At 39.7% G+C, this 26,938-nt stretch overlaps 1 protein-coding gene across 2 annotated transcripts in view; it reads right to left on the reverse strand.

Moving 5' to 3' along the window:
- The window catches only part of LOC309595231 (store-operated calcium entry regulator STIMATE-like), a gene marked incomplete at its 5' end in the record, with an annotated part of 36,980 nt that extends 10,252 nt beyond the window's left edge, over positions 1-26,728 (reverse strand). For both annotated transcript variants that reach the window (XM_082321925.1, XM_082321924.1), the window contains 4 exons: positions 2,925-3,046; positions 6,714-6,809; positions 8,627-8,675; positions 26,554-26,728. In XM_082321925.1, coding sequence (XP_082178051.1) covers positions 2,925-3,046; positions 6,714-6,809; positions 8,627-8,675; positions 26,554-26,728 — 442 coding nt within the window. The remainder of the gene's footprint in view (positions 1-2,924; positions 3,047-6,713; positions 6,810-8,626; positions 8,676-26,553) is intronic.
- Positions 26,729-26,938: the final 210 nt, after the last annotated feature.

Below are 26,938 nucleotides of genomic sequence, written 5' to 3' on the forward strand. Positions count from 1 at the left end.
GAAGAGGCTTTTAAAACCAGCAGGACACTGCTATTTTTGTGACAGCTTCAAGTAGTGAATCACCAGGGATCAAGTAATAGAGCTAATAAGGGAAATGAGCTCACAGTGAGAATGAACTTGAGACAAATGATTATTTAGGTTCTAGAAATACAAACAACATCGCTCAATCATAAGAGGCTTGTTGTGGGGAGGTCTCTTGTTTGTTTTCCCACACTTACAAACAAACGGAAATCACACTGATCTCCAAGCTGAGGACTTGACTTTACTACTACAGATAAAGTGCCAAAAGTCTCTGATACTTTTCAATGAACAGACACCTCACCACCCATGTATGCTAAACATCCATATGTAACTTCAAAATTCTAAGTCTAAACACAGTTGCAATTTTAGTCCCCTCTTCTACCCTACTTCATTTAATTATTTTAAAGAATCTTATGAAAAATAAGACAATTTTCTGGGGGCCAAAGTGAAAAATTTTAAATAAAATGGTGATATGAGGGATTTCACTTCAGAAACAACAGCAGTACTTAACAGAAGGCGGCAAACTATCCAATGCATCTTGTCCTTTTTAGACAGATTTCTTACATAGGGTCTAAACTTACTGCACAGCCTTTACTAATAAGTTTCATCTGCTGTCTACTTCTCTTTATACCAGAAGCCTCTCCCACATGATTAATGGAAACACAGATTTACAATATGCTTTTTAACAGTCCTTACGACAGCTTGATCTTGATTAAAAAACCAACACAATAAGGTCAGGACAGCACGTTAATGAAGATACAGAAAAGAAAGTTAGTCACTAATAAAATGATCTGATATTGGAAAGAATAACTAAGTAAAGAGGACTTACATAACTTCACACATCGCTTATACACACATACACACAGAAGAAATACTTGATAAACAAGTTTAGGCATTTCAGATCTAATTCAAAATGACAATAATGGATCAGTCGCAGACCACCTCCGCAGCAGAACACAAGTAACAAGTTCTTTTGTTGATTTTAAGAGCTTAGTTACTGCAGTCACAGATGCCTCGTAACTAACTAAAACAAAACCAGGTTCATTTTGGAAGTCAATAAGAGAGCGAGAAATTTCAGGAGAGTGAATATACTCCCCACATCTTCCCATCCACATAGACCGCTTATTGTTTAAAAGAACATTAAAATAGGAGAGGAGAACAGATTACACAAGAAAAAACAGAATGCTATACTCGGTTTTGTGTCTTCCTAATTTGACATGATTACAAGTACCTACCTATAACTGTAGCAGATACACCAGTTTTTTTTGCTCTGAATGGAAAGCCAATTTTATATGGGCTGAAAGCTATTCAAACATCTTTAAATGGCTTCCAGCCAAATCAACAATCAGAAAAAGGGACTTTGGGCAATAGGTCTCAAAGCTCAGTCAGAAAATGTAGCTCAGCAACGTCTCAGCTCTTTCCTTGCCCTTTTCCCTTCCCTGGGCATTGGTGCTTACCTAATCCCTTAGAGACCTAAGTCTGGGGACTGATCTGGAGGAACTATTTACTTTTCTACATATGGTGAATTTTCTGATAGTTTAGCTCTCTGAATCAGTTCCCTGAAGAGTCAGACGTACACCAGTCCAAGGAAAAGAGTGGAAATATTGGACTGTGGCACGCAGGGAAAAAAGCAGATAAGCAGGGTTGTGGCAGTGCTGATTTAAACAGCTGAAATGGTCATAAACTGTACTCTAAAAGATACACATTACATCTACATAAATCTAATAAAAAATGCCCTAATAATATAGGCAGTTATTTCTCCTAAGATAGATGCTTATCATCATCTCTATTTTAAACCTCTGACATTAAAGCAAACTGCAATTAATGTTATTTGATTTAATTGTAAACTTCCCAAGCTTTTAAAGTATCTCAACTTGGCAAGGCCTTTATTTATTTATTCTTAATTCTGTCAGCCACTTAAGATCATTAAAAACAGAAACCTACAAATGCAAAAAACCTACCAATGATAATTATGAAACTGCTATGAAAGCTTTTACTTTGTTAGGCAAACATTATTTTAACTTTTTTTCCCCAAACCATGGGGGTTTTTCTGTTTGTCTGTATTTCTCTCTGATGAAGAGCCATAGCTCTCTCATAAGGCAACCTCTCCTCCCACTCCTGTCTCAAGGAGCTTCAAATGTAATTTTTCGCATCTATACAGCACTTCCATTCCCTACCAGCCAGACTAAGCAATCTGAAAATAACAGGTTGAACAGAATTAAATGTTGATGTTGAGTATGTATGATACTCAACTGCATCTGCAAATCCACAATCTCTGCAGATCAGTGGACTTCTGTGGCAAACGTAATGGAAACTAAAACCCACAACTTCACATGAAAGTGATTTCACTAGTCTATCCCTTAGCCTGGACAAAGTTTATCCTCAATGATAAAAGCCCTACGTGCAGGAGTTCAAGTGATCATTACCTGAGCACAAGCACAGGCCATCTTGCCATTCTCTTCACTGAAAGTATCTGGTTGTTTACAGAGGGCTGGCAGAACTCTTAGCCTGTATCTTCAGACAATGGCATGTGGTTCAGTGAAAGCTTTAATAGGAAATGACCTTCCAGCTACCATTTATTTAGAAGTGTTTCAGAGTAAATTTATCATGCTGTTATTTTTCCATGAGATCAGCCAATATCATAATTTGTTCAATCACTCCTAAAAAAATAAATATTCAAGCCGTTTTTCCAAACTCACTAAATGATTAGAAACTTGTTGAGCTTTCTAACACAGAAGGTGCATGCCAAGATACAGAACTTAACAGAGCCCTTGTGACAAGTGAAATATTAAAATGACCACTATAATCATTGTATAATGATTTTAAGATGAGTTAACCACTAGCTGAAATATTCTGAGATTCTATCCTGAAAATCATTTCAGTGCAAGAACAGAAACATTTACCATATTCACCAAAGCGAAGGGACTCCCACTGCTGCCATTCCACAATGCTGCTGACTGCACGTATACCAATGTAGATTAACAGCATTCCTAATGTGGCATCTAACAAGAAGTTGATAAGGTACCTGAAAGGAAAAATGTAAAAGAAAACAAGGAGCAAGGGTCCATTTTCTACAAGTTCAGTGTATTTTAACACCACTATTGAAAAAAGATCTGTATATATGTTAAGAAGCCAGAGTACTGAGATCATTTAGCCATTTCTGTAATTACAGTTAGCCTGAAATTTAAATAGTTTTAGAAGAGTCGCAATATTTTGTTTCTGTCCTCAAAGTTAAGCTCCAACTTCTATTTTCGTGAACTCTAGTGTGTCTATGTTCATACTCTATATAAACTCCAATATTCATTTTACTCCTTTAAATTTAAACCAGATTTCCTTTTTGCTGCTGCTCCGTTCATTCTGCATGGAAAACCTGTATTTGAATAAAACCAAAGGAATAAAAGGAAAAGGAATAAAAAGAGGTTATCTTAAAGACACCTCAAGGAATATGAAGGTGAAAAACCCAACCCAAAACATTTTCATTCCAAGGGGAAAAGACACCACAACTAGACAGTTTTTCTTGCTCAAGGGAGCCCCCTGCTAGCCTCAACAAGGAGGAATGAGCAGTAGAATACCATGCCTAGAGAGCACAGTCACTGTCTGGGCCAAATTTCAACTTACTTAGTGTGAAGAAGAAAAGTGATTTACTTTCTTGCACTTCAATTCTTGCCCAATGAACATTTGAAATAATCAGGAACAAGCCTCGCCCCTCCCCCGCCCCGACCAACCCACCCCACCCCTCAATGGACACACAACTGCTGCACTACTAATTTTATGGTTTCAAGAAGAGCTTCTGGGATTTTACCTATGCTTCAAGAAACTAGAGATTACTATGGGTTTCAAATTAATTCTTAGGTTGATTAAATGATGCAGCTGAAATTCAGAGCATTTTGTAAGTCAGTTTGGTATATTTACTATCACCGATTTTACCTGAACAAAACAGCAGCTGAGAAAGAGCCAGCTGTAAGACACATAGTAAATCCCTGTTACTGAGATTCTTATTTGGTAAATCCAAATACTTAAGGTAAAGTCTAGAGTCTATAGGAATTTATCTTCAGGGATAAAAATACCAAAGCAGAGACCTGTGGGCTTCTGCTGGCTGCAGAGACAAATCCATGTGGACAAAATATTATCAGAAAGTGGAAAGCAAAGACAGAATACGTGCATTCAAAACAGTAAAGGAGAAGCTGTTCTGACCCTCAAAATCTCGTTCAAGAGCAGCTCAAAAATAAAAATGAAGAGACATACCTTGCTTCAGCCAAGACTTACCCATAAACTTTCTAAAAGCTAGTTATTTTCTAATAGTTGTGTGTCAAATCAGAGTTATAATGAACTGCATATTAGACAAACATTAAAAATCAAGGTTTAGTGTTTGGCAGAGGAAACTCGGCAATTACAAGTCTACACAAGTCATTTTGAGGCCACAAGGGGCTGCTCTAAGTCTATAGCAGGAAGGCAGCCATCGGGAGCAGGGAGAAGAGATGTGCCAACACCTATTTGACATCAAATTACGGCTCACAGCACAGGCCGAGTATGCCTGATATTCCCAAGCACATCAAGCTCACTACACGTAGGCAGCACGCTCACTCTGTGATGCACTGCATTAACCCTCCTCACATGTAACCGGTGCACCGGCACAAACAACACAACAAGTTGCTGCCACGATCGGAGAAATGCATTTGGCTGAGAGTTCAGCGAGTAAAAGGCTGGGGTTCATACAGCCCTCCTGGTGTACGGCATACAGCCAGCTGAGTACCCTGCACTGCGGAAGAGTGCTGTTTGCTTTTTCTATTTAAAATTCTTCAAACAACAATCCATCTGTCAACGTGTTTTAACAGATGTTTTATCAGCTTTGATATTGTCACACACCTGCCTGAATTACAGCACTACATTCCTGAACTAACAAATGGCAACTTGCAATTGCAGTTCTTTCCAAGCTTTGAACCACAATGTTTTCTGAAACTGTATTTTCTGGTTTTGTTCTGAAAATAACCCACAAACTACAAAACAGGAAAGAACAGAAAACTATCCATGTTTGAATTTGCTGAGTAAAATTATTATTAAAGTCACAGACAGAAACTTTCCTTTTACTCGCAAATTTTGACCCACTTGCACACTTAAGATATATTTTTCCCAAGAAAGGACAAGTCTTTGGCTGATACTACATACTATTTTTTCTGCTAACAAGGAGGACCCTGCACCCTTGTCTAAGAAATTCTGCAGCTCCACATTGTAATTTTTGTTATCCTGGGAACAGTGAATAACAGTTCTCTATCTCACCCTCTTACTTGTTCTGTGTCACATTACACTTATGTGAAAAGTGATACTTGAAAATAAAGTTACATAGACTATATTAAAACATGTAGAAGAGAACGCACATGTTAGCAAACCTTTTATTTTGAAAACTCAGTACACAGCGCAAAGTTATTTTTAATTTTAAAATATTGTAATAAACTATTGAGCTTTCACTTTAAACACTGACAACTGTAGACGTGCCTTGGTTAGCTTACATGAATATATACTTTAATATATAAAAATAGAATGAAAGCAATTTGCACCTGCCAGTTTTAAAATCTATCAGGAAATTCTTAAGTCAGTAAGCAAGGAAAACCTTACAATGATGCCTGGTATTATTTAAACTGTCATAACTATAACGTAAACTTTACAGTTAGTGTGTTAAAATAAATGCATTTTCCCTACCAAAATGCTTTGTGGTGGGAAGAGAAAAGCAGTGTTTTACTTGCACATTTATAGCATGTACGACCACAAAAGAAACCGAGGAGGGATAAGGGAAATAAAACAGGCTTGTGAAGCAACACAAGCATATTCCTTGAGCTGTGTAGCTCCTTTGTTTACCAAAGGACAACAGTGAGCAGATGCCATTGAAGGAACTGGATTGGTTTTAAAGGGCAAATTACTAAGCTTTTAAAAGTAATTTCACAGCTTCTATTACCAGGAATGCGTAAGCTTCTTTGAGCATGAGCTCTATCAAGAACAAACCTGTACAATTACCATTTGCTTCAGGAGCTCCTGTAAAGAGCCTGATGGGGTCTTAGTCATAAAAATCTTCAGGTTTAATATACTACAGTGAAATGTTTATCTACTTAGTCACACTGCTCCAAGCGTGACATTGCAAAATTAATTTTTGTACTAACTGCCTGGGTACTGAGCAAGATTTCCTGCTTTTAACAAAATGAAAATAATACTGCAGTAGCTAATATAGGTTTTAGAAGAAACTATAAGCACGAATGATTTTTGCTAAATATCCCTGAAAGCAACCTGACTTTATATTAAAGCCTTGCTGCCGTGAACAGTGCAGCGCGAGCTCAGTGTACACAACTTTATATTCATTTTCTTTGGTCCCTAGCACCTCCTTCAGAAAACAGCCCCATATTACAATGTGCATACTAAGTCCTCATTCATTAACTGGAGAGGGAGAAGCAGTAAGAGTTTACCCACAGTCTAAAATAGCTATAGCCCAGAAAAAGCTTTCCCAGGTCCTGCCAGCCATGAACTAAAAGAGCAGAACTCCGATCCTTGATTAATTAAACTTAAACCACAGGTTTTTGAAAGTGATTGATTTTTACTGTGAAAATTGGTTTATCAGCTATATCTTGCATTATCATCCACATACACCACCAAACTCAACAGCAGAACTTCCATAAAGACCAATTATTCTGAAATTAAACACTCACAGTGAACAAGGGTCTTCTTCTGTAAGGTCTGATAAATAGACATTTGCAAAGTGGATGAACATCATCCCTATGGCTTGCTTGGAAGTATCTAAAAACCTGTATAGAGTAAAAACAGTTTTTAAGACACACAAAACTGTTTACACCACAGTCACACATTGCAAATTTATTTTAATTAAAATTCCATCTCAATTATTATTTTTTTCTTCAAATAAGAACACCAGAATGATAAAGTGTCATGGTATTTCGCTTATTTAACAATGTTCCTTTTTAAATTCTGCCCCTTTTTTTTCTTGAATATTGCTAACAATAAACCAAATCATACTAACTTGAAACCTTACCACTGTAAATTTAAAGTCTGGGGATATCTTCTTGGTATCATATGCATTATCCAAGAGCTAATCCTCACTAAACCTAGCTAAGTCTTTAATAACCTCCTGTAAACAATGAGTATCCCAGCCTCACTCGATATTTCAGTCCTTTTACGTTTATGCATTTTCAGCAAATTTATGGCACAGACAAAAATAAAATCCTCATCACATGCTTGTTGGTGTTTAATAGCTGGCTAATGATTCCTTTATCTATAATATTTCGCTAAAAAGCCAACATATTTTTCACCTGAAAGCATGAAGTGGTCTTACTGAGTTATATCTAAAGTACAACAGCTTAGACCACACTGCAAAAGAATTACAAACTTGAAAGCATTATCTCCAAAGCAGATGACAGAGAGAGAAAATAGTTTGCTACTTACAGGGAAAATATAAAAAAAGCACTTAGGTACTGATTCAGTACTGACTCCAGCCCTTACCATTCTTCTATCACCATCCTTTGCACAAAAACAAAACTTCCAATGATGTTTCATTAAATATTAAATATAGGAATCATGTCACAAGTATTCTGCAGGCAAGAGCATGTTCTTTATACAGACCAACACCCATTTTGCCTGCTGTTTCCATGTCTAAAAATGTGCAAACACCTCAACAGATCCAAACAACATTTTATGCCCGAATTCATCTCCCCTCCCTGACAATTTTGTCTTAAACTTTATTCTCTTGCATTCATTGCACAACATAGAAAGCAGAGTATTGGAGATGAGGCAGGAAGCCAATGAGTTACTTATCTAATCAGTACACCATACTATAAATAATAATACTCAAGTCCCAGAAAAAGATTCTTTGCTTAAAAATTAAAGGCTATCACCACACTACCCAGAATTTCAGGCTGAGGTAGACTGAAAGTACACAAAGATTTTGTATTTTTTTATTTTTTCAATAAAATAAAGGTCATGATTAGTTATGAAAAGCAGCATTGTATGAGATGAATTTAAGCCACTGAAGTCTTCAACAACTGGAATGACAGCTTAACACTTACACCAGTCTCAAAACTAGTACAGGTTATGTTGGCATTGCTACAATCCAACAACTCTTAAAAAGTAGTAAAAACAAATATACTTTTTATACCTTGTATTCTTTTATGGCTTATGTATTTATATCTTTTACCATACTGTTTTCTATCTTATACATAGTACAATAGTTACAGAACATGGAATTTTGTTTAAGCCCAGCTGAGAGCTGCTTGTAAGCTTATGTAAGTTTGTAGATGTTCAGATGCATCTTAGGGTAACTGTAAGTTTCTGCCTTCAGGAGAAAGCACAACTTTCAGCTTTATGTCTAAATGCACATCTTTGTAGAGATCCCTGGAAGCGTTCAGTAAGAAAAAACTAGCAGGAAAACACACAGAAGGTAACTTTTTCGTTGACCCATCTATTATGGTAACTTTCTTTGTTCCTCACTGTCAGTCACCAATTTCTTGTCATCACTTCTTTTTTTTTTAATCATCATATGTATACAATCATTCCTTCAATTTCTAAAACATGCAAGAAAAAAAATTTAAGAATAAAATATGCAGAAACATACCATATCCTCCAGGGACGTCTTTCATGCTTTGGTTCTCTGAAGCGTTTTACTAAGAAGAAAAAAAAAAAAAAAAAAAAAATTGAAGATAATCAGCAACTCCCAAACCAACAAAAGTATAGAAAAGTGAAAGCAAATCATCTTTCAGAAATGTTACATTCTTTGATAAATTAGATCTTACACAACTGCATTTCACTGCATCAGTCTCTAAGCATACATTTTTAAAGAGACCGGCTCCCTTCCGTCACCTTCAAGTTTCTACAGATTCATCGTCTGACTGCCAATATACCTCACATGAAAAAATAATCTATTACCGACCACTATTTCATTGGCCTTAGCTTTTATGACTGCCCATCCAGAAAATTTAATTTCCGATAGTAAAGCAGGTATTAGAAAAAGCCGTTTCTTTTGCTCACTGGAGACCAAAAATCGAATTGGAAAGTATTCTCACAATATAGGGGCAATCTATAACATCAGAAATAAATCAAATGAATTAGTAACAGGACAAATATATTCTCTGACAAAGTGTATTTATTTTATGGATGACAAATTAGACTTGTGTGGGCAAACTGAATTGCAACCTGGACAAATTTTTTTAGTCAGATAATCCCTTCACAAAAAGGTTGATACTTTGTAACATATTAAAAACTCAAAAAAATCCAGTATTAAAATTAATGCCAATTATACAAAGGCAAAAAAATAGACAAATTTGACTATTTCAATCTTGATACAGTTTATAATACAAATTGTTTGGGTATCTGACAGAAAGCTCCTCTGCACACCCACAAAGGAGGGGGAGCCCAAATCATACCCTGCCCAGGGCCATCCCCACAAGCCCAGAGGATCAGAAGCCCAAAGGCAGATGGGGGAACACAAATTACGGACTCAGAGGAAGGGACGGCTGTCTCAGGAGAGTCTCAGCCCCACCAGCCAGGGGTGACACCCATCCTGGGCAGCCAGCTCCAGAGCACCTTTGGCAGGGAGGTGGTCAGCGCATCAGGGTATGGGACAGGTATGGGATGCAGGAGAAGAGCATTTTGGGATTGCACAAGACTTACTATGGGTTGTTTAGGGGAGGAACCAAAGGTGGGGAAAGGGAAGTATCTAGATGACTCATGGAGGAACAAGTGTGGGAAAACAGAGGGATAAGGGGATAAAAACAGTCACTCATACATAAACAGTGGCTGGTCCATACAAATGTACTGTCTGATCAGCAGTTTGTCCTGTCTTCTTAGGAAATTCCATTTCTAACTCTTTCTGGGCAAGAAAACCCTTTTCCCTTCTGGGAACACACACTCAGCCCTGCCACAGGTCAGACCTGGGGCAGGGAGCCGCAGCAGCCTCACCTCTGCTGGATCTGGCCTAATTCCATAACACAGATTTATTTTCTGTTACAGCTGCAAGATACTAATTCTTTATATACCCCAAAGACAGACCGAAGATAACAGGGTAATGGAAAACCTTTCCACTAAGGATGAAATTATCTCTTAAAGGGGAAAAAAAAAAAAAAAAAAAAAAAAAAAAAGACATTTTAAGCCCCAATTCCCCCCCTCCCCTTCAACTTGCAGAGATTCTGTCTTAAAAGGCACAAACCATAACATGTATAGGTCACACAAAATATCAATAGGTATTTTAACCAGTTTCTCCACGTATTAGCAATGAATTTAAGTTTCAAATAGGATGCTGTATATAAGTTACACTTACCTACCTTACAAGCCTTTAGAAAATGTTTTGGTTTATGAACCAATCAACTTTTTCACAAGTAAGGCAATTCTCCCCAAAGCCAACCATCCTCATACAATATAACATTAATATAATTACCTGAATGCCTTAAAAAAAAAAAATTCACCTCCAAGGTGGAAGGGCAGCATTTGCAGGGAGCACCAGGCTAACAACTTGCCATTTTACTGTCTGTCCTGTTACTGCTTCTGACAGCAGAGAGAGAAACCATGTTTTACTCCCATATAATACGACCATTAGAAATTAAAAAGTGACAAGAGGAAGAGACTGTACACTTATACCAAAGATAAAGTTGTAATAGCAACATTTGCCAGCAGTTTTCTCTGTGAACAGCATGCCATACATATAAAACTTCTGTTAAAAATGAGCAACATCCAGCTAAGTTAACTAGTTTGCTGTTTATGACAAGTTCTCCCCAGTCACACTATGGATTACTTTAATTAGTGTCATTTTTGCACAACAACAGGAAGCCATAAAGCATCACAAAATAAATGCAAGAAACAGAAGTTTCAACTTAGTGTGGAGTTTGTGCAGGATGCTTTTCTGCAGACAAAACTGAAATTAAACTGGTAAGATTTACATACTTTGGGGGTGGGGAAATTCCAAGCTTAGGCTTTTGTCTCTTATTACTATGACGAAGTTGTATAAGCCTGTGGATTAATTTCTTTCTCTAAAGTATTCACAAAAAAATCATTTTGGAAGAGGATATTCAAAACCAATTCAACTGACACCATTTCAAATTTTATCCATACTGAGAAAAAGACTGCAGAAGGTCTGTGTTTTTCTGGCCAATTCTGAAAACATAACATTTCATTTAAGTTAACATTAAACAGGAGAGTTAACTTTGAAAGCGTCTACAGATGTCTTTCGGGAACATATTAAATAGCCGATCACACTACAACCTTCTACCCTGCCAAACAAAGTGAGAATCTGTTTAAATGCTTTAGGAGTTGCTACCTGAAGAACATATGTACCTGTACACTTGGAAAGCCCAGTAGATCCACATGAAACAGAGTTGTTTTCTCAGCCTAGTTTCTTGCAGCTCTATGTCTGTGAACATCAGGTATTTCTGACATACCCAGATATTGCCAGGTATTTTCTTACATACCCCAGTGCAGTATCTGGGTTACGCTGTCTACCCAGCACAATATACTATCACATCAGTGGTTCAAGTCGAGAGCAATTTAACTTCTCCCCCAGCAAGGAAGCATGGTTTCTGTATGGCTGTATACAGCTGGGGAAGGAGGTGAATAAATCGAGCAAAAAAGCAACAGGCTGTAAATAACCACACTCGTAAGCTCAGGGTCCATAGTGTGTTTGCTATTAATAAATTAATTCTGCAATGAAAAGCCAGCTCAAGTTTTCAAATAAAGAGTCTGTAAATTTTTTAAGCATCTATCGAGTTGGGGAGGGAAAGCACTTCTTCCACTTGCCCTCCCCCAAAATCTGTCATGATTGTAGATGCTCTCAGCCCCACTCACAGTTTCTCTTGGCAGCCCGCATTGCCTCAGCGTAAACTCAGAGACGTGCACTGGTGCGTGTGTCAGCTGACAGATGGATCTCAATCTGCCAGCTTCTCACGGTGAGGAGGTGGTACAGCTCCATATGCTTCAATTCGGAGCGTTATACTCACACTAGCAAGAATTCACCACATTTAATATTAATTAACTAATAATGTTCAGAATTTCATGCTGAATTATAAATGAAGAAAGAAGTACTGCTTGTTTATACATTCAATGCCAGAATTTTTCAGGAAAGGAAATAAAAGCACTTCTGCCAACAAGCATGTGAGCTGCCAGATGGACAGATAACAGATAAGCATATAAGGCAGAGTATCGCTAATGCAAAATTCAAGTTCATTAAATTGTCTTCCCGTTTCATTAAAATTCTAGGAATAATTAATGCCAGAGTACTGTGGAAGGGTTTCTAATAGTTACTTTAAAATAGGAGTTTTGCAATCAGTATTGCAGAAAACTGAAGACTCACAGGGAAGAATAAAGGCCATATACAAGAATAGAGACAATAAATAAAACAAAACCTCTCCAAACTGTCAACATGAAAAGCAACACTTGAATCTGTACTTGGAATCCAGCCTTTCTTTCTCTCCCTCCTTCACCTCCTCAGAAAGTCCCATGGGAAATATTTGCTGATGTGAAGTAACTTCAATATGTACTCAAGAACTCCAAGTTTCTGGATGGCTGCTCTTGTAGCAGCCTAAAACTGGCCCAACTCAAATGTTTGAAATGTTCCTACATATCATGTATTACTGCATTTCTTAGACACACATTCTGGCATTTCACAGTAAGAATCTTTCTGATCCCAGTAAGGATCTAAGAAGATTTCTCTAGCTCATTAATTTGAAATTCAAAAAAAGGAAAATAAGCTAAAGAATATTCAACATGTTTGATGTCCTCTGCAGCTGTACTACAGTAACACTGCTCTTCTGACGAGAGAATTTGGAATTTCACCTATATTTCCAGTCAAAAATAGGTCAAAGACAAAGCCTGTGACAAAATGTTTCATTTCATAAACCTCCTACACTTTTCTGTCATCAGACCTCAGCAAAGCGACAGCTGAGCTAGCCAAACAGAAGAAGAAAACCAAAAGGTGGAAAGGTTAGCGAGGATAAGATCACAATCGCACATCACACATGCAAACCTGCTCACGTGCGTGGGCGGTTTCAGCGAGGATGGAATCAGACCCTTCTCGCAAGCGCACAGGCAAGGGGCATGAGGAAACAGCCACAAGTTGCAGCCAGGAAAGTTCCAACATGATAGAAGTAAAAAGTTTCCAACGAGAGCAACTAAACTCTGCAACGAGGTGCTCAGAGAGGGTGCAGTGACTTCAGTCTCATAGACCTTGAAAATTCACCTGGAGAATGCTCCGAGCAAGGGGAGCAGGTGACATTTGAGGTCCCTTCCAACAAAAATTGGTCTAAGTCTAAAAAATCATCTTTCTGTGATATGACACTTAAAAGCTCCCAGATTTGAGCCAATTACCAAAGGACCAAAGTGTGGCTAGCTAAAAACCATACACACACACGTATGCACAGAATTTAACAGTGAGAGATCTGCTGCAGCTTGAGCTTCCCTACAGTGTTCTGTCACAAGGGTGTTGCATCTCCTCCACCAGGCTGGCTTCGCTGGGCTTCCTGAATAACAAGTTGCAGCCAGACAGATCCTCCAACACAGCCCTCATAGTGCAAGACTCTTGTGATCTGCAGGGTTACTTTGATATTAATTCACATCATTTCCAACATTCAAGACAACTATTAAAGTTTCCAGTAGGACGCTGTTTTGCTAACTGTGTATGGAGTAACAGCTGAAGAGCTAAACCAGGCATTAGCATCCAAACTCGGAATCGGATTCAGAATTTCATATGGCTACTCTCAGACAACTGAACTATTTTCAGAACATTTGGTTATCAGGAGAACATATGCATCATAAATCTGATCCTGCAATTTCTAACCCTGTAAAAAACTTGTAAAATCAACTACATATGCAGGCCAGATTTCAATTTTTTAAAATTCTATTTAGGAAGACTGTCAAAAACACTGTTCTGCTTGTTAGTATCAACACTTTTCCCACAACAACAGTGGGAACCATGTCTGTTATGAATAAGCACATGCACACTAATAATTCCGGAAAATTCACACCACCATGGAATGACAACTATCAGCGAATTTTATGTTACCTGTGATCTTTATCATATGTTTGAACTTACCTCCCTTTCCCACTAAAGAAAAGCTTTTAAGAGGCTTGTCTTGCAGTTTCACTTTATCCCCCCCCCCCCCCCCCCCCCCCCCATTTTCTTGGTAGCAGCAAGGATGGAATAAGAAATTACAGGTTTCCCCAAAACAGAAATTTTTTTTCATTAACTTTGCAAGAAACAACATGCCTAATGAGAACGGGCTAAAATGATGCCTTACAAAAAGACATAAAAAAAGGTATACAAGTGTGTAAACCACAGATCACTTGATTGCCAAAAGCTTTTGGGACACTTATGAGCTCAGCACCTCCCTATATTAATAGTTTAAAAAAAAAAAAAACAGGAACACAGGGGGTATGTGGGTGTTTAAAGAGAGGTAATAACTGTGATTGCAAAAAAGACCAAAAGAACCAGTGTTTTTGGCTTGTTGCTCAATTCTCCAGACAAAAAAGAAAATGCACTATGTTCTTGGAAATTCAATTTTTGCCATACTGCAATTCTTCCTTCTCTTTCTATGTCCCATTAACTACAACTGAGATGCTCAAATACAGGATGTCCTGAAAGCCTGCTGCTTATTTCCCTATATAAGAACCCCAAAATTCATTATATTTTTGCTTAATGAGCTAGACTTGTCAACACTCTTGGACACCAATTATACTAAAGCAGAAATTATACCGGACTAGAGCAACTGATTTGCAGCTACATCCAGCGATACAGCTGTATTGGAGTAAGATACGAGGAACCACGGTTTCTTCATGATGAAGAAAGTTATGGAATAACTCACTCAAAGGAAAATTTTGTTCTAGTCAGTGTTAAAGAGTGACATACTATGAAGTGCATGAGCTCACCAGCTTTGCTCCTCGCAAAAGGATTTTTAAAACTTCTGTAAGACAGAAAACAGTATTAGCCATACAAGTACCCAACCTCTTTCCTTAATTCCATTGCATGCTTGGCCTCAACGGTTCTGTAGAGATACGTGTGTAATTAAGAACTTGTCCATTAAAGACAGTCGCCCACAGAGAAACTTTATACGAACACTGGACACAAAGTGTGATAGCCCAGCTAGTTAGTTATTCAGGGACATCATAAGACTAATGATTCAGTGTCTGGGCAGCCATACGGTACCTGCAAAACTACAGCTCTTACCCCAGTCTCTTCATTCCAATGGCAGAAGTTCGAACAACGTTGTGGCTACAGTTTTTAGGCAGCAAAAACTTTGCAATAGTTAAATGGGTCTGACTGGCACTCTTGTTAGAGCAGAAACCAAGGGACTTTGTTTTACTGCAACGTTAAATATGCTAATGCTGAGCATCAGCCAAGCCCAGCTATCTCATGACCTCTTTTGTCTCAACACAGATGACATAAGATGATGAAAAATGATGTGCCAATACTGGATTTCACATAATTTATCAAATGGGCAGCAGTACTTGCTGGATAAACACTGGAGAATTGAAGTTACTGGAAGTTACCTCTGTAAAAACATTTACTTCCTACCTGCTTCCACAGCCAGCTAAAAACCTACCTTTAATTTTTGTCCCTAGAAAGGATTTGTGATAGCTAAGTGGATGGCTATCACAAAGTAAAGCTCCCCTTCACAGTGCAGGGGAGGAGAGGACAAATGATTATCAGGAAAAATACCTGCTACCTGAGCTTTAGAACAAAGCAGACAACGTTGCTTCTTCAGGAAGGGCAGCCAAATCTATTACATGAGGTCAGTGAGCTTTTTATTCCTAACACGTACATATTTTAAGCTAAAAAAAAAAAAAAATTCCAAATGCTTAGCTTGTAAAGATTGGCTGGGGGACACACAAATAAGTCATATTACCTGTCGCATACAACTCAGTCTAAGACAATTTCACCAAGGCTGATCTCATGCATCCTGGTAGCACATGATAGTGTGGTTCTGACAGAAGCATTAACTTGGCTGTCAATAAAGGAAACAAAAGTGTCTTAGCAGAGCATGTAGCCCAGACATGCCACATCAATAGCCATTGTAATTGAGTTTTTTTTCCCCTTTTTTTTAAAGGTAAAGCTTACTTTTAAAATACCTAAATAACTTAGCAGACAAAGAATTAGAGACAAGTTCCCACTCTCAATTGCTAACCTATTTGCTATCCCCAGAGAGAGCAGCACTTTATAAGTCAGAAAATGCATGTAATATGCACTATGTAAACAAAAGTATTTAGCCCTTTACTTCCTGAAAGACATGCCAATGCTATAGCAATACTAAAAATAAAGGGTTGCAAGTAACCACTTTAAGAACTCTAAGGTAAACAGCACAAGTAGCTTAAGAAATTTAGGAAATATTTATCCAAATATTAAAGTTATAAGACAAGATTTGACCTCAGAGACAGGCATTTGTTATTTTTGCATTTAGCATATGTAGCACCGTTTGGTCAAGGTGTATTCTATTTGAAAGGTCATAATAAACCACAGTTTCCCAGCACTTTCAGAGACAGAAGCATATGCTATTATTTTCTCAACAGGTATGAGATAGCTGAAGCAAAGCAAATCTAAGCCTCCAGTACTAAAGGTGCTTGTAAGAGTGGCTTTAGAAGTTTAATACACAGCCCTCTTGCAAATACTTTTATACTCTGAACCAGGTGTTATTAAACAACTACCAAAAAAAAAAGGTAGGTTGCTAGAGAAACAGACAGCCCATTCCTACCATGCAGTACATACATCTAGTGAGAGCTGAAAAATACAGTCTGCTGTGTTCAAGTGGATTTTTTTTTCCCCTATTAAAAATAAGAACCATTTGGGAAACATGAATTATTTAGTACAAAACAAACAGAATCAATCCATATTAATGTTCACTAAGCAGCAATTTATGATTCGCAATGGCGTTTTCACGTACAGCATTCACAATACCACTCAATAATACATGAAGCTTTCCTAATGCTATTAGTATGACAACAGATATCAATGAACTTTAAGTCATTCAAGCCGGTTGTTTTGAACCAGCTCTTGGGAACTGACAGAACTGCCAAAGCACAGCTACAAACTCACTCATCATTCATTAAAATATTAATTAAGCCAGTAATTGTAGCAGTTTCAAAAGCAGAAAGCAAACCCAAAATGTAAGTTCAGATATACCCAAAAAGAATGTAAAAGGAAAACTGTTTCCATTTGTAGAAAATGATAAACAGCAAATCTATTAAATCAAGGAGGCCAAAGGCAGACATACACTATATGTTTAGAGTGCATTCAAATTCTGAATAGCTTTGCTTACCAGATTCATTCTTCCTAGGCTGCTGAAACTATCGAAGCATTGAATTGCAAGCAAGACACATTTCACATAACACCAACTGCTTTAAAAAGAACAAAAAACACACAACCACTTTCATACAGTGTCTTTACACACAATCAAATATCATGCAAGGAGAGTCAGCGGCCAATTATGTAGACTTCTTTGTTATATCTAACAACTAGGTATTTACTGCATAAATTACATTTCTGAAATAAAGATGAAAACATGTAATAATTTCCACATGCACAAGCATTCTTCTTAATGATAAAGCTTCATACCTCTTAATATTTGTGTAAGTCTCATAAAAGCTTCACAACACCAAAACCTAATGCCAGCACTAAAAACACACTGCCATAAGAAAGCTCAAGTTTTTAAGATCAGATGGAGGGGGGTGGTTTCTTTTTTTCCCCCCTCTTTAATTTTAAAGCTCCTTAGACTATTTCATCTTCTAACATTCCAATTGCCTTGCAATGAAAGCATTAAAACGCTATGCATATAAACTAACATATGCTGCTAGTCATGCCATCAGCCTCAAAACAAGAAAGGTATGCTGGAAGAAGTTGCATAGTAGCCGGTATTTTCCGGCACAAGTAAGAAATTAAGAACAATAATTCTAAAAAGGAATTAAAATTTTAGACCATAACATCTTCAAAAAATTATTAGAGACAGAGGAGGTATGTTGTTAGTTGTGAATAGTTTCTAATTTTAAAGTAATTTGTTCCGGGGGAGCGGGGGGCGGAAATCTGTATTTTTGACAAATGGAAAAGGAATAACTAGAGTGGCACAACAAAAAGCAAGCAAAGGTTGTTTCTGTAAGTACTCATTCAAGCTGACTGGCTAGCCTGTCCAAAATTGATAAGATGAACCTATAAAACAATATTTGGCCAAGTTAAGGCATTGAAGCCCAGGACAATGATTTCTTAAGTTTTACCAGTTACCAAACTGATGTCAGTCCTGTAAAACTTACTGTTAAATTTGAAACGCTTAAAAATTCAGGAACTCCTCTCTCTAGTTCACTTCTCACCAACCATTTCTAGTTACTTCCATTGGTTCATCTCTTTCAACACTGTCAGTGGAGCACAGCAATGGAGAGACCTCTCAAACAGAAGAAGTATACAAATAAACTTCTTGTCACAAATTGTCATGTCCTGAGCACCTCACAGCTTACAGGCCAGCTGCTTTCCAAATCCTTCTGAGCTCTATTTACTGCCCAGCAACCAGATAAAACAAGGAAACATAGTACTGTGTTCCTCTTCTCTCAGGTGAGCCAACACACATTAATCACTACAAGAGGAGGAATGGTTGGTGTTAGAATCTGGGGTAGCCAAAAATGTGACAGAAGTTAAGATGACCAAAGTAAAAACATTTCAAATTACAAAAACATTTGATAATTTAAAAAAATAGCAACCACTAGAGAAAAAAGCACCATGAACAACAGAAAAAACAAGTTTAGTACCTTCCTTGGGATGACCTTTCCCTACTCTAGCTCAGCACTCCTGTGAACTAACTTACACCTGGAACTAAGAACCTGAACCATGAACGTGATCTGTGAGGAATTTGAACTGTGAATCCATTTTATCACATTTTCATCCTCAACATTCATTACATATGACAACGTATGTACGAGGTTATGACAACAAATATATATAAAATGTGTGATTCAGGGTCAGTGGTAGAAAAACAGGTCTTCAGTATCCTGAGCAACAGTGTGAACAAGTTTAATTATTCCTGATTAAACCCTAAAACCTCATCCATATACTACACCACCTGCAAAGGCAGTGTCATGCAAGCTCCAAGCGCATATTCAGTATGCCGGTGAGATTTAACATATTAAGGTTCGTAGGGAATATATTTTGCTGTGATCACGAAATCTTTGAGAATGCGAAGCATTTCCTACCAGCAGGCGTGAGAAAGCAGACCTGATTTTTCATTACATCAACAAAATCCACACAGATAAGACCTTGTTAAATACCAGTTTAAGAATGCAAACTTCATTAACCATGAAATTAATATCACTGCAGAATGCAAAAATGCGCACTGTGTATTTGTACAAATCAGCTCCTTACAAATTTAATTATAAAACACTAGTCAAGAATACATTCATTATGCAGTTTACAGTTAAACAACAGTCTAGCTAACAGTCCAGAAGTTAGTTCTCATTAAACACAGCTTTGGAGTTTCTGGATAATTTATCATTTTAATAGTTTCCAAATGTCAACATAACTTATCCTTTTTCCTAAACATTTCATAATGTGAATGACATGCGTAATTATACTTAGAACAATCTTATTATCTGGAGCACAATTATATCCAGCAATCAGCTGAGTGAGTAATAAGAAAATGTAATACGTTCTGAGCCAACAAGACAGAGAAGGGCATCAGACAACTGTTAATGAAAAGTGCAACTTACTGACAGATTACAAATTATTTGCTTAAACTGATACCATATTTTTTTTCCTTAACTTTTATTGGCATGGCATTTCAAGAATAGTTGCTGCATTTAGTGACACTGAAATATTAATGACCTGACATTATCAGGACATTAAGCCACCCAATAAAGTGCTATCACAATCTATATCCAACAAAGAATAGGATATCTTGCAAGCAGTTTTAGTCAAAAAAACAAGGAAATTTACTTTAAGCAGGACTAAACATTACGAAAACATGTTTCTGCTATGGTCGCTAACTATGCTACAAAAAAGACTGGTCTTCTGTTTTCAAAATGTGAAACAGCTCCAAAGTTGTCATTCCTAAATTCATTTCAGGTTATTTGCTTCACTTAAAAGAGGATCAGCTGAGCAGTTCCCAACACTACTATTACTTGCTTTTATACAACGTGAAGCAAGATTTGTCTTCTTCTGCAGAGCTCACAATGGACGGAATTTATCCCAACTACGTATTTTACGTATTAAAGAGTACTACAATATTAGCACGGTAAAATAAAGCAATTTACTTAGCTAATTTACCCATGTGGCTGCATTTTTTTCCTGCTGCAGTTCCTAGTGCATCTCTTATTTTTGTCTCAAACACGGATAAGGATGTCACAGAGATACTGAAAGGACTGATGATTTATTTACAATGAACAAGAAACAGCCATGTAACATAGATGCAAGCGATACCTCACCATCTGGGGATAACAAAACACTTGATCATTGTACGGCATGATTTACTTGGCCGTGACCAAAGTGACCTCACAGGGGCTTTTATGAGTCCTGCAGCCACAAGCAGCCACTTAACCTGCAGAATAATAGCTGTTCTCTAGTATGCCCGACTAAGATACTCATTGTTACTAATTACCATGGATTGGGCCCAAAGGAGCAAGAGGTTAAAACACCTTCTTCCCACCGCCATCACCCCATCCTGTTTCCTCCCTGGCCTCCAGCCAGATGGGAGGGGATTGCGCCACCCCGTCACGTCGGCCAGACCTGCGGAGCCACCGGCAGGTAAGAACGCTCTTCGCTTCACACCGGCAGCACCGAACTGGAGCCCCACTCCGAAGCCCCGGAAGGCTCCCGGGGCCGGGGGAGGCCGCCCCAGGCCCGGCCCGCGGGGGAGCTGTCCAGGGTCCTCCCCCGCGGCCCGACCGCGCCGGGCGCCCGCCCCGCCGCGGCCCCGCAGCCCAGCCACCCGCTCGCTTTCCGATGAAAAAGTCCTGCCACCTCCATGTTCTGGATGTTTGTTTTTTTTTTTTTTCACCTCCTCCTCTTTAAAAATTGACTTTCCCTTCGCTCCCTCCCCTGCCTTTTAACGTAGTTCAACAGCGTATCTTACCAGTCTTCCTTAAGAGGGACTCATTCCCGCTGCTGTGACACCCCAGAGTGGTCCTTGAAGCCATTTCAGACTGCCTAATACTAGGTAATCCCCAAATACACACTGGAACGCAAACTCTGCATATATCTGGCAATTCACCAGGAACTTGCACTTGTGAAGAGTTTAGGAAAAAGAATAAAGTGCGTTCGACAAAGTGTGATCCAGTGGGTAAGTACAATACTGTTCATATTTTCATAAATATTTGAAGTTTCTGTATGAGACACGTTTTAAAAATCAGTCGCGCAAAGAATATTTTCCAAGGTGGTCCTCAGCAATTCACGTGAAGGCATACTGCATCACTCCGAGCAAATACATACAAGGATGGGATATTACCAATTCGGGATACTATCAAGTCTTTTTAAACAATGCCTTGATTAATAAAACACCACCTTGCGAGCAGGCCACTGCCCCATGCCTTAGGAAACCGCCACATAGAATAAACTTGTTACTGTTACTCAGAGGCCTGTATTTCACTGCTGACGGTACCAGGCATCAAAGTCAACTCCCCACCATTTTCTCATTTTTTAAATCTGCTCAAGCAGAAAGAAAATTGCTATGGAAAACAACTGAAAATCATATGCTTTAGTTCTTTTGTATCTAATAGTTTTCTTTAATCTGACTTTTTTTTTTTTTTTTTTTGGAAAGGACACTGGAATTACTTTTAATTCCTTCTCAAGTCCCTGCTCCCCAGAACATTATTCCTCATAATAATACTCCCCTACCCTGATGAAAATATGAAATCATTCCTCTGGAAAGCGTATTTTTGCTAAATCATTTTGAATTCTACTAAACTACCTACTGAGATAGCTTATTATATAAAGAGCATTCATTTTCCTTGCATATTCAAGATGAAGTACTTGAAAGAGTTTGTGTCAGACTGGGTAAAGGGATGGACAACAGGTTTTTCCCCGTACCTTTCTGCAGGTTTGGCTAATAAAAATTGTATTATTTACAACTGTGCCTACATTGTACATCTGTAGGAATACTGTGCTAACACCACTCTCTAATCATTCATTACCAATAAAAGCCTAACCAGAGAATGCTCAGAAGGTGCTTGGGGCTACTGAAAACACACAGCATATTACACTAAAATATTTAAAATCAGCTTTGTGACATCAGTAATAATAATAATAAAAAACCTACTGCACCAAAAATCCTCCGAAACAAATAAGAAGCAAACTCATCATTTTAAATCAAGATCCCCATGAAATAAGATACAAGCATTATAATGGCAAACTTCGAAAAAATATTATCTTTGGCTTACTGACCTGAAGCATAAACATACATCTCTTCCATCAAGAGAAACCCATTAAGACTTCCTGTTATGAAGTGGCTTAGCTTAAATAAACTAAGGTGGAAAATAATACATGCTTAAGCAGGAGGGACAAGAGCAAAATTAAGCAAAAGACTTCAAAAAGAGCAGGCTAACAGACTTGAGAATTAGCGGTCAGAATCCAAAAAGGCTGCCAGTCCAAGCCGATTTGCCAAAAAGAGGTAGTTTTTAATCAGTTAGTTTGCTTTGATAGGGAATTAGAGCCTGTGGTTAGGAGCGAAGCAACAGAAGTAATCTAGCCCGACTTCAGTACGACTTTTGATGTAGTAGAACATCTGAAGGCTCTGGGTGGAACTGTTTCAGTGTGCCTCTTGCAGCAGAGAGCTAAACTCAGAGCAGTTAAGATTAATTCACAGTGATTAAAGACAACACACTAGTGGGTTCCGACAGTATTAAGTATATTCACTGCTGATTCAGACAACAGAAGAGGACCTCACTTCTCTAGTTCATGAATGATGCTTTACACGGAGAGCAGGAGGATAGGATTTGGGGGGCCTTGAACGACTTATAGCAATAAAAACAAATTCAAACTTCTACCCTTTGACTAAGGGGGTTAGGGAGTCTCCTGCATAAGCCCAGGATAAATGATAACTAGCTAAACTACCTTCTATAAGAAAAAAGATTAGGGGTTTACAACAGGTTGTATATTTGAATCTGAAGATAATAGAACAAAATCAATCCTTTAAAAAGCTACTGTGAGGTAAGACAGTAGGTTAAACTGTTCTTTATTCCTTATGCGACGAACAAAGAAGCAAGAGCTACAAAGAAAAGGAAACTTCTGAGTTAATTTCAAATGATCATTTTGTCAGAGTGAGAAATTCTCTGCCTCTGTCACTTCTTGGTTGTGCGAATTTAGTAGTGAGGGGACACACAAGTTAGGCTGATAATACGACTGGGGTAAAAACCTTTCTTTGAAGTATTAGAAAACAGTCACAGCAATGCAGTTTCAATGCTCCGTCAGAGTGTCACCACATCTTCAACAAGTTACAAACCTGACACTTAACTACATTTTAACCCTTAAAAGATGAAGTTTAACTGATGTCATTGGCACGTCAGTTGATAGCGTAACTTTACAGCAATTGGATAGGTGCACACACAAGGTGGCAAACTGCAATATCAGATCTTAAACAATTTTGCTTTAACAATACTCCTTCAGTCATTTGTGGATGAACATCTACTAATGGGGCACAGAAAAGGTCGTCCTCCTCCTCCACGTAGTTACTACGACCAGAAAAAAATAAAAAATAATTCTTTGTTCCACTGAAAGCAAGCATGGCAAGATTTATCTAGGAAAGGGCAAGTCTGGGTCATCCTTTGATTTAGCCACTTACCAGATATTCTTATTCTTTACATGTCAAATCAAATATTTTTCAAAGGAAAACAGCCTCTGTACATAAAGAGCAATTGTACAACGTATGTCTGTTGCTGTTACTTTCATCTCTTTTTCTACAGAGGGTTCTGCACCATTAATCACAACCGAAGTATTCGAGTATCTCCTAAAAAAAAAAAAAAAGGCAAATGACTTGCCCTTTATAAGTTAAATACTAGCCAGTCATGTATCTTCAGTTCTCTGACTTTTTATGGAGGAGAGCTGGAGAAGCGATACAGCTACATACAGAGAATTAATGCTGTTCAAAAGGGAGGCCCACCTCTGACCTGTCAGCGGTGCCACTTCTCAAGCAGCCCCTTCCTACAGCCACTTCTTTCTTCCTCAGCGCTACCCCCTCTTTTGCGCCGGACAGCTAGAGGACCAGAGCAAGGAAATACTCCAGCTTAAAAGTAACCACATCTCCCTGTTGATTTTTCTTGCTGTATCGGTTCTGTGATCCAGCTCCAGAAGTTGTCTCATCCCTTCTGCCACAGCAGCTCAGGGACAGGAACAACTGTGTATGTGCCGGGGCGACTGCTGAGGAAAGGTCACGCTCTCCCTCCCATTCTCAGCCACAAGTTCCTGCTTCTCTGTCACGTCAGATCTGTCATGTGGATCACAAAAAGTCCTACTTGAGGAAACTTTTAAAGGTTTTGGAACAACATACCAGATATTTTGCGTATGCTATAAAAAGGACAGAAACATTCAGACAAAACTAGCAGACAGAACGGAACCATCCCCTCCAGCATAGCACAGCAGTTAACTGAGAGACAACTGCTCTTTTACCAGTGTAACTGGTCCACACGGTGGGGCCAGCTTCTCTTCCTGCTAGGTGAGAGGCCCAAAAGAAAGTGGAAGAGAAGGTGGCTGTCAAAACTGGGACAAACATACCTGTCCTTCTGTTTTTAAATGTAAGAACTTGTAAGCATGACAAGTTATTATTTTTTGCTCCCGTCTACCTTGGAAACAGATTCCTTTTCTTACCAGTACCGTTGCAAGGACTGGCTACCTGCCTTTCACTCCCTTCTTCCACAACTGCAAGCACTTCGTTGATAATCTCCTTCTAATAGTTCATGGTTTAAAAATATCTAATCAAAGTTAGGAAGTGCAGCTAACAACTAGGCTTTCATTTTCCCTGTCCATACTTTTTGTATTCACTTTTTCTTATCTTCACTGAGTTAAAATGCAAAAAGATAAGAGATACCATTTCCAGAAAAAAGATACTATCCTGACAAATAACATGCGTAGCTCTTCATCTTTTGGTGCGCAATCCATAAGAATCATCTATTTGTATCTCTTAATTCCAAAACCAACAATGTGTACATATCATGTTCTTTAAGAGAGGTACTTTTGTTGGGAAACTGCTAAAACTCCTAATTATGAAGATGCTCTGACTGACCAAATGTTACACCAGTGACTACTGTTGCCATTCAGTAACATAATGATGACTGCTACATGCATAGCTTTTACAAGAGCAATACAATTGATAACTGTGACTGAAACACTAAAGTATGCAAATACAGGGCGCTAGCAAACTTTTGACTTAACCATAATAGTATGACACTAGCATGAAAGGGCATCAGTTCGATTCTAATGTAAACAGGATCTTGGTCTTTAGACCAGTCAAACTGTAAAATACCTGTAGTTGATGTTCCTTTTTCCCTCCCCCACATTTTGTTAACAGCAACCTCATGGTCAGCTGAGTAATGGCACTGGGCTTGTTTTCCACTCCTCAGCCAAAAAGACACTAACTACAGTATGGGACAGAGAAAAGTCTACCAAACTATTCCACGTTGTTGGGATTCCCTCAGAGCAGGCAGGGTTGGAGTCATTACAGCCTCCAGCCTTTCTTGCCTTTCCACCAGACTGAAATGAGCAGCAGCGTAACAAGTTACTGCTCATCAGCTGAGCTGCTGCAAACAGCCACGGGAGCTCACCGCCTGCTCCGGCTCCCAGGTATAGCACATACTCTAAGCAAGCGCAGCATAACGTGTTGTGATTTAAAAAAGCGCGTCTTACTTCGCTGTTGATGATGTGACAAGGTATGCTTGCAGTAAAACTGATACAGCCTGACCCTTTTCTTTCGTATACTCTAAACCCGAGTGATTCTGCACATACCACATCTTGCCGGTTGTATTCGAAGCAGAACACACATCCACCCCCAAAGTGATAAATTATATCCGCGTGGGTGCAAATATTAGGAAACCAAACTTCAGAAAGTGCATTTCCTTGAAGTACCTGAAACACAGTCTTTCGGAAACAACGCTGTTGGTGTTAAACACCTGCCTCGGAAGCCGGTCAGCCGTTCCCCCCGGCAGCAGGGCTGGCGCTAACGCCCCGCGCCGGCCCCGCAGGGGCAGAGATCCCGGGGGGGCCCGGGGAACAGCGGAGAGGCCTCCCCGGGCTGCGGGGCCGCGTCCCGCAGCCTCACCTCACGGCCCCGCTGCAGCTCACCGGGCACCAACAAAGCCCCGGCCACGGCCCCGCTTCCCTGCGGCCGCCGCGGCCCGGCCGGGAGCCCGGGACAGCACGGCGCTCCTCCCGGGACGGCCTCGGGACACAGCAGCGGGGTCGCGGCACCGTGAGCCAAGCCCGAGCCCCCCGAGGAGGAAGGGACCCGTCCGGCCGCCGCACCGCACGCCCCCGCCCGCTCACCGCCAGGCCGCGCGGAGCCGGCGAGGCCCGGAGGCCGCTGCCCGCCCGCCCCCGCCGCCACTCACGCATGAGGGTGCTGAAGGCCACGACGCCCAGGAGCCCCTGCAGGAAGATGCCGAAGCTGTCCATGAGGGCCCCGTTCTCGCAGCCGCGGTCCCCCGGCCCCGCCGCCGCCCCCCCGCCTGGCTGCAGGGGGCTGTCGGTGAGGCCGAGGCTGCCGTTGGGCGGCGGCGCCCCCATGGCGAGGCCCGGCCAGCGCCCGCCTCAGCGGCGCATGGCGGCGGCGGCGGCGACGTCGCGACCGGCGGGCGAGGCCGCGCCCCCCGCCCCGCTTCCTGCGCCGAGCCGCCCGCCCCGCCGCGTCACCGCCCGCGCCGCTCCCCCATTGGCCGGGCCCGGCCCCGGCGGAGCCGCCCTCAGCGCCGCCGGCCCCGCCTGCGCCCGAGCAGC

Source organism: Platalea leucorodia, assembly GCF_965183815.1.
Source record: "Platalea leucorodia genome assembly, chromosome: 9".
Taxonomy (NCBI): domain Eukaryota; kingdom Metazoa; phylum Chordata; class Aves; order Pelecaniformes; family Threskiornithidae; genus Platalea; species Platalea leucorodia.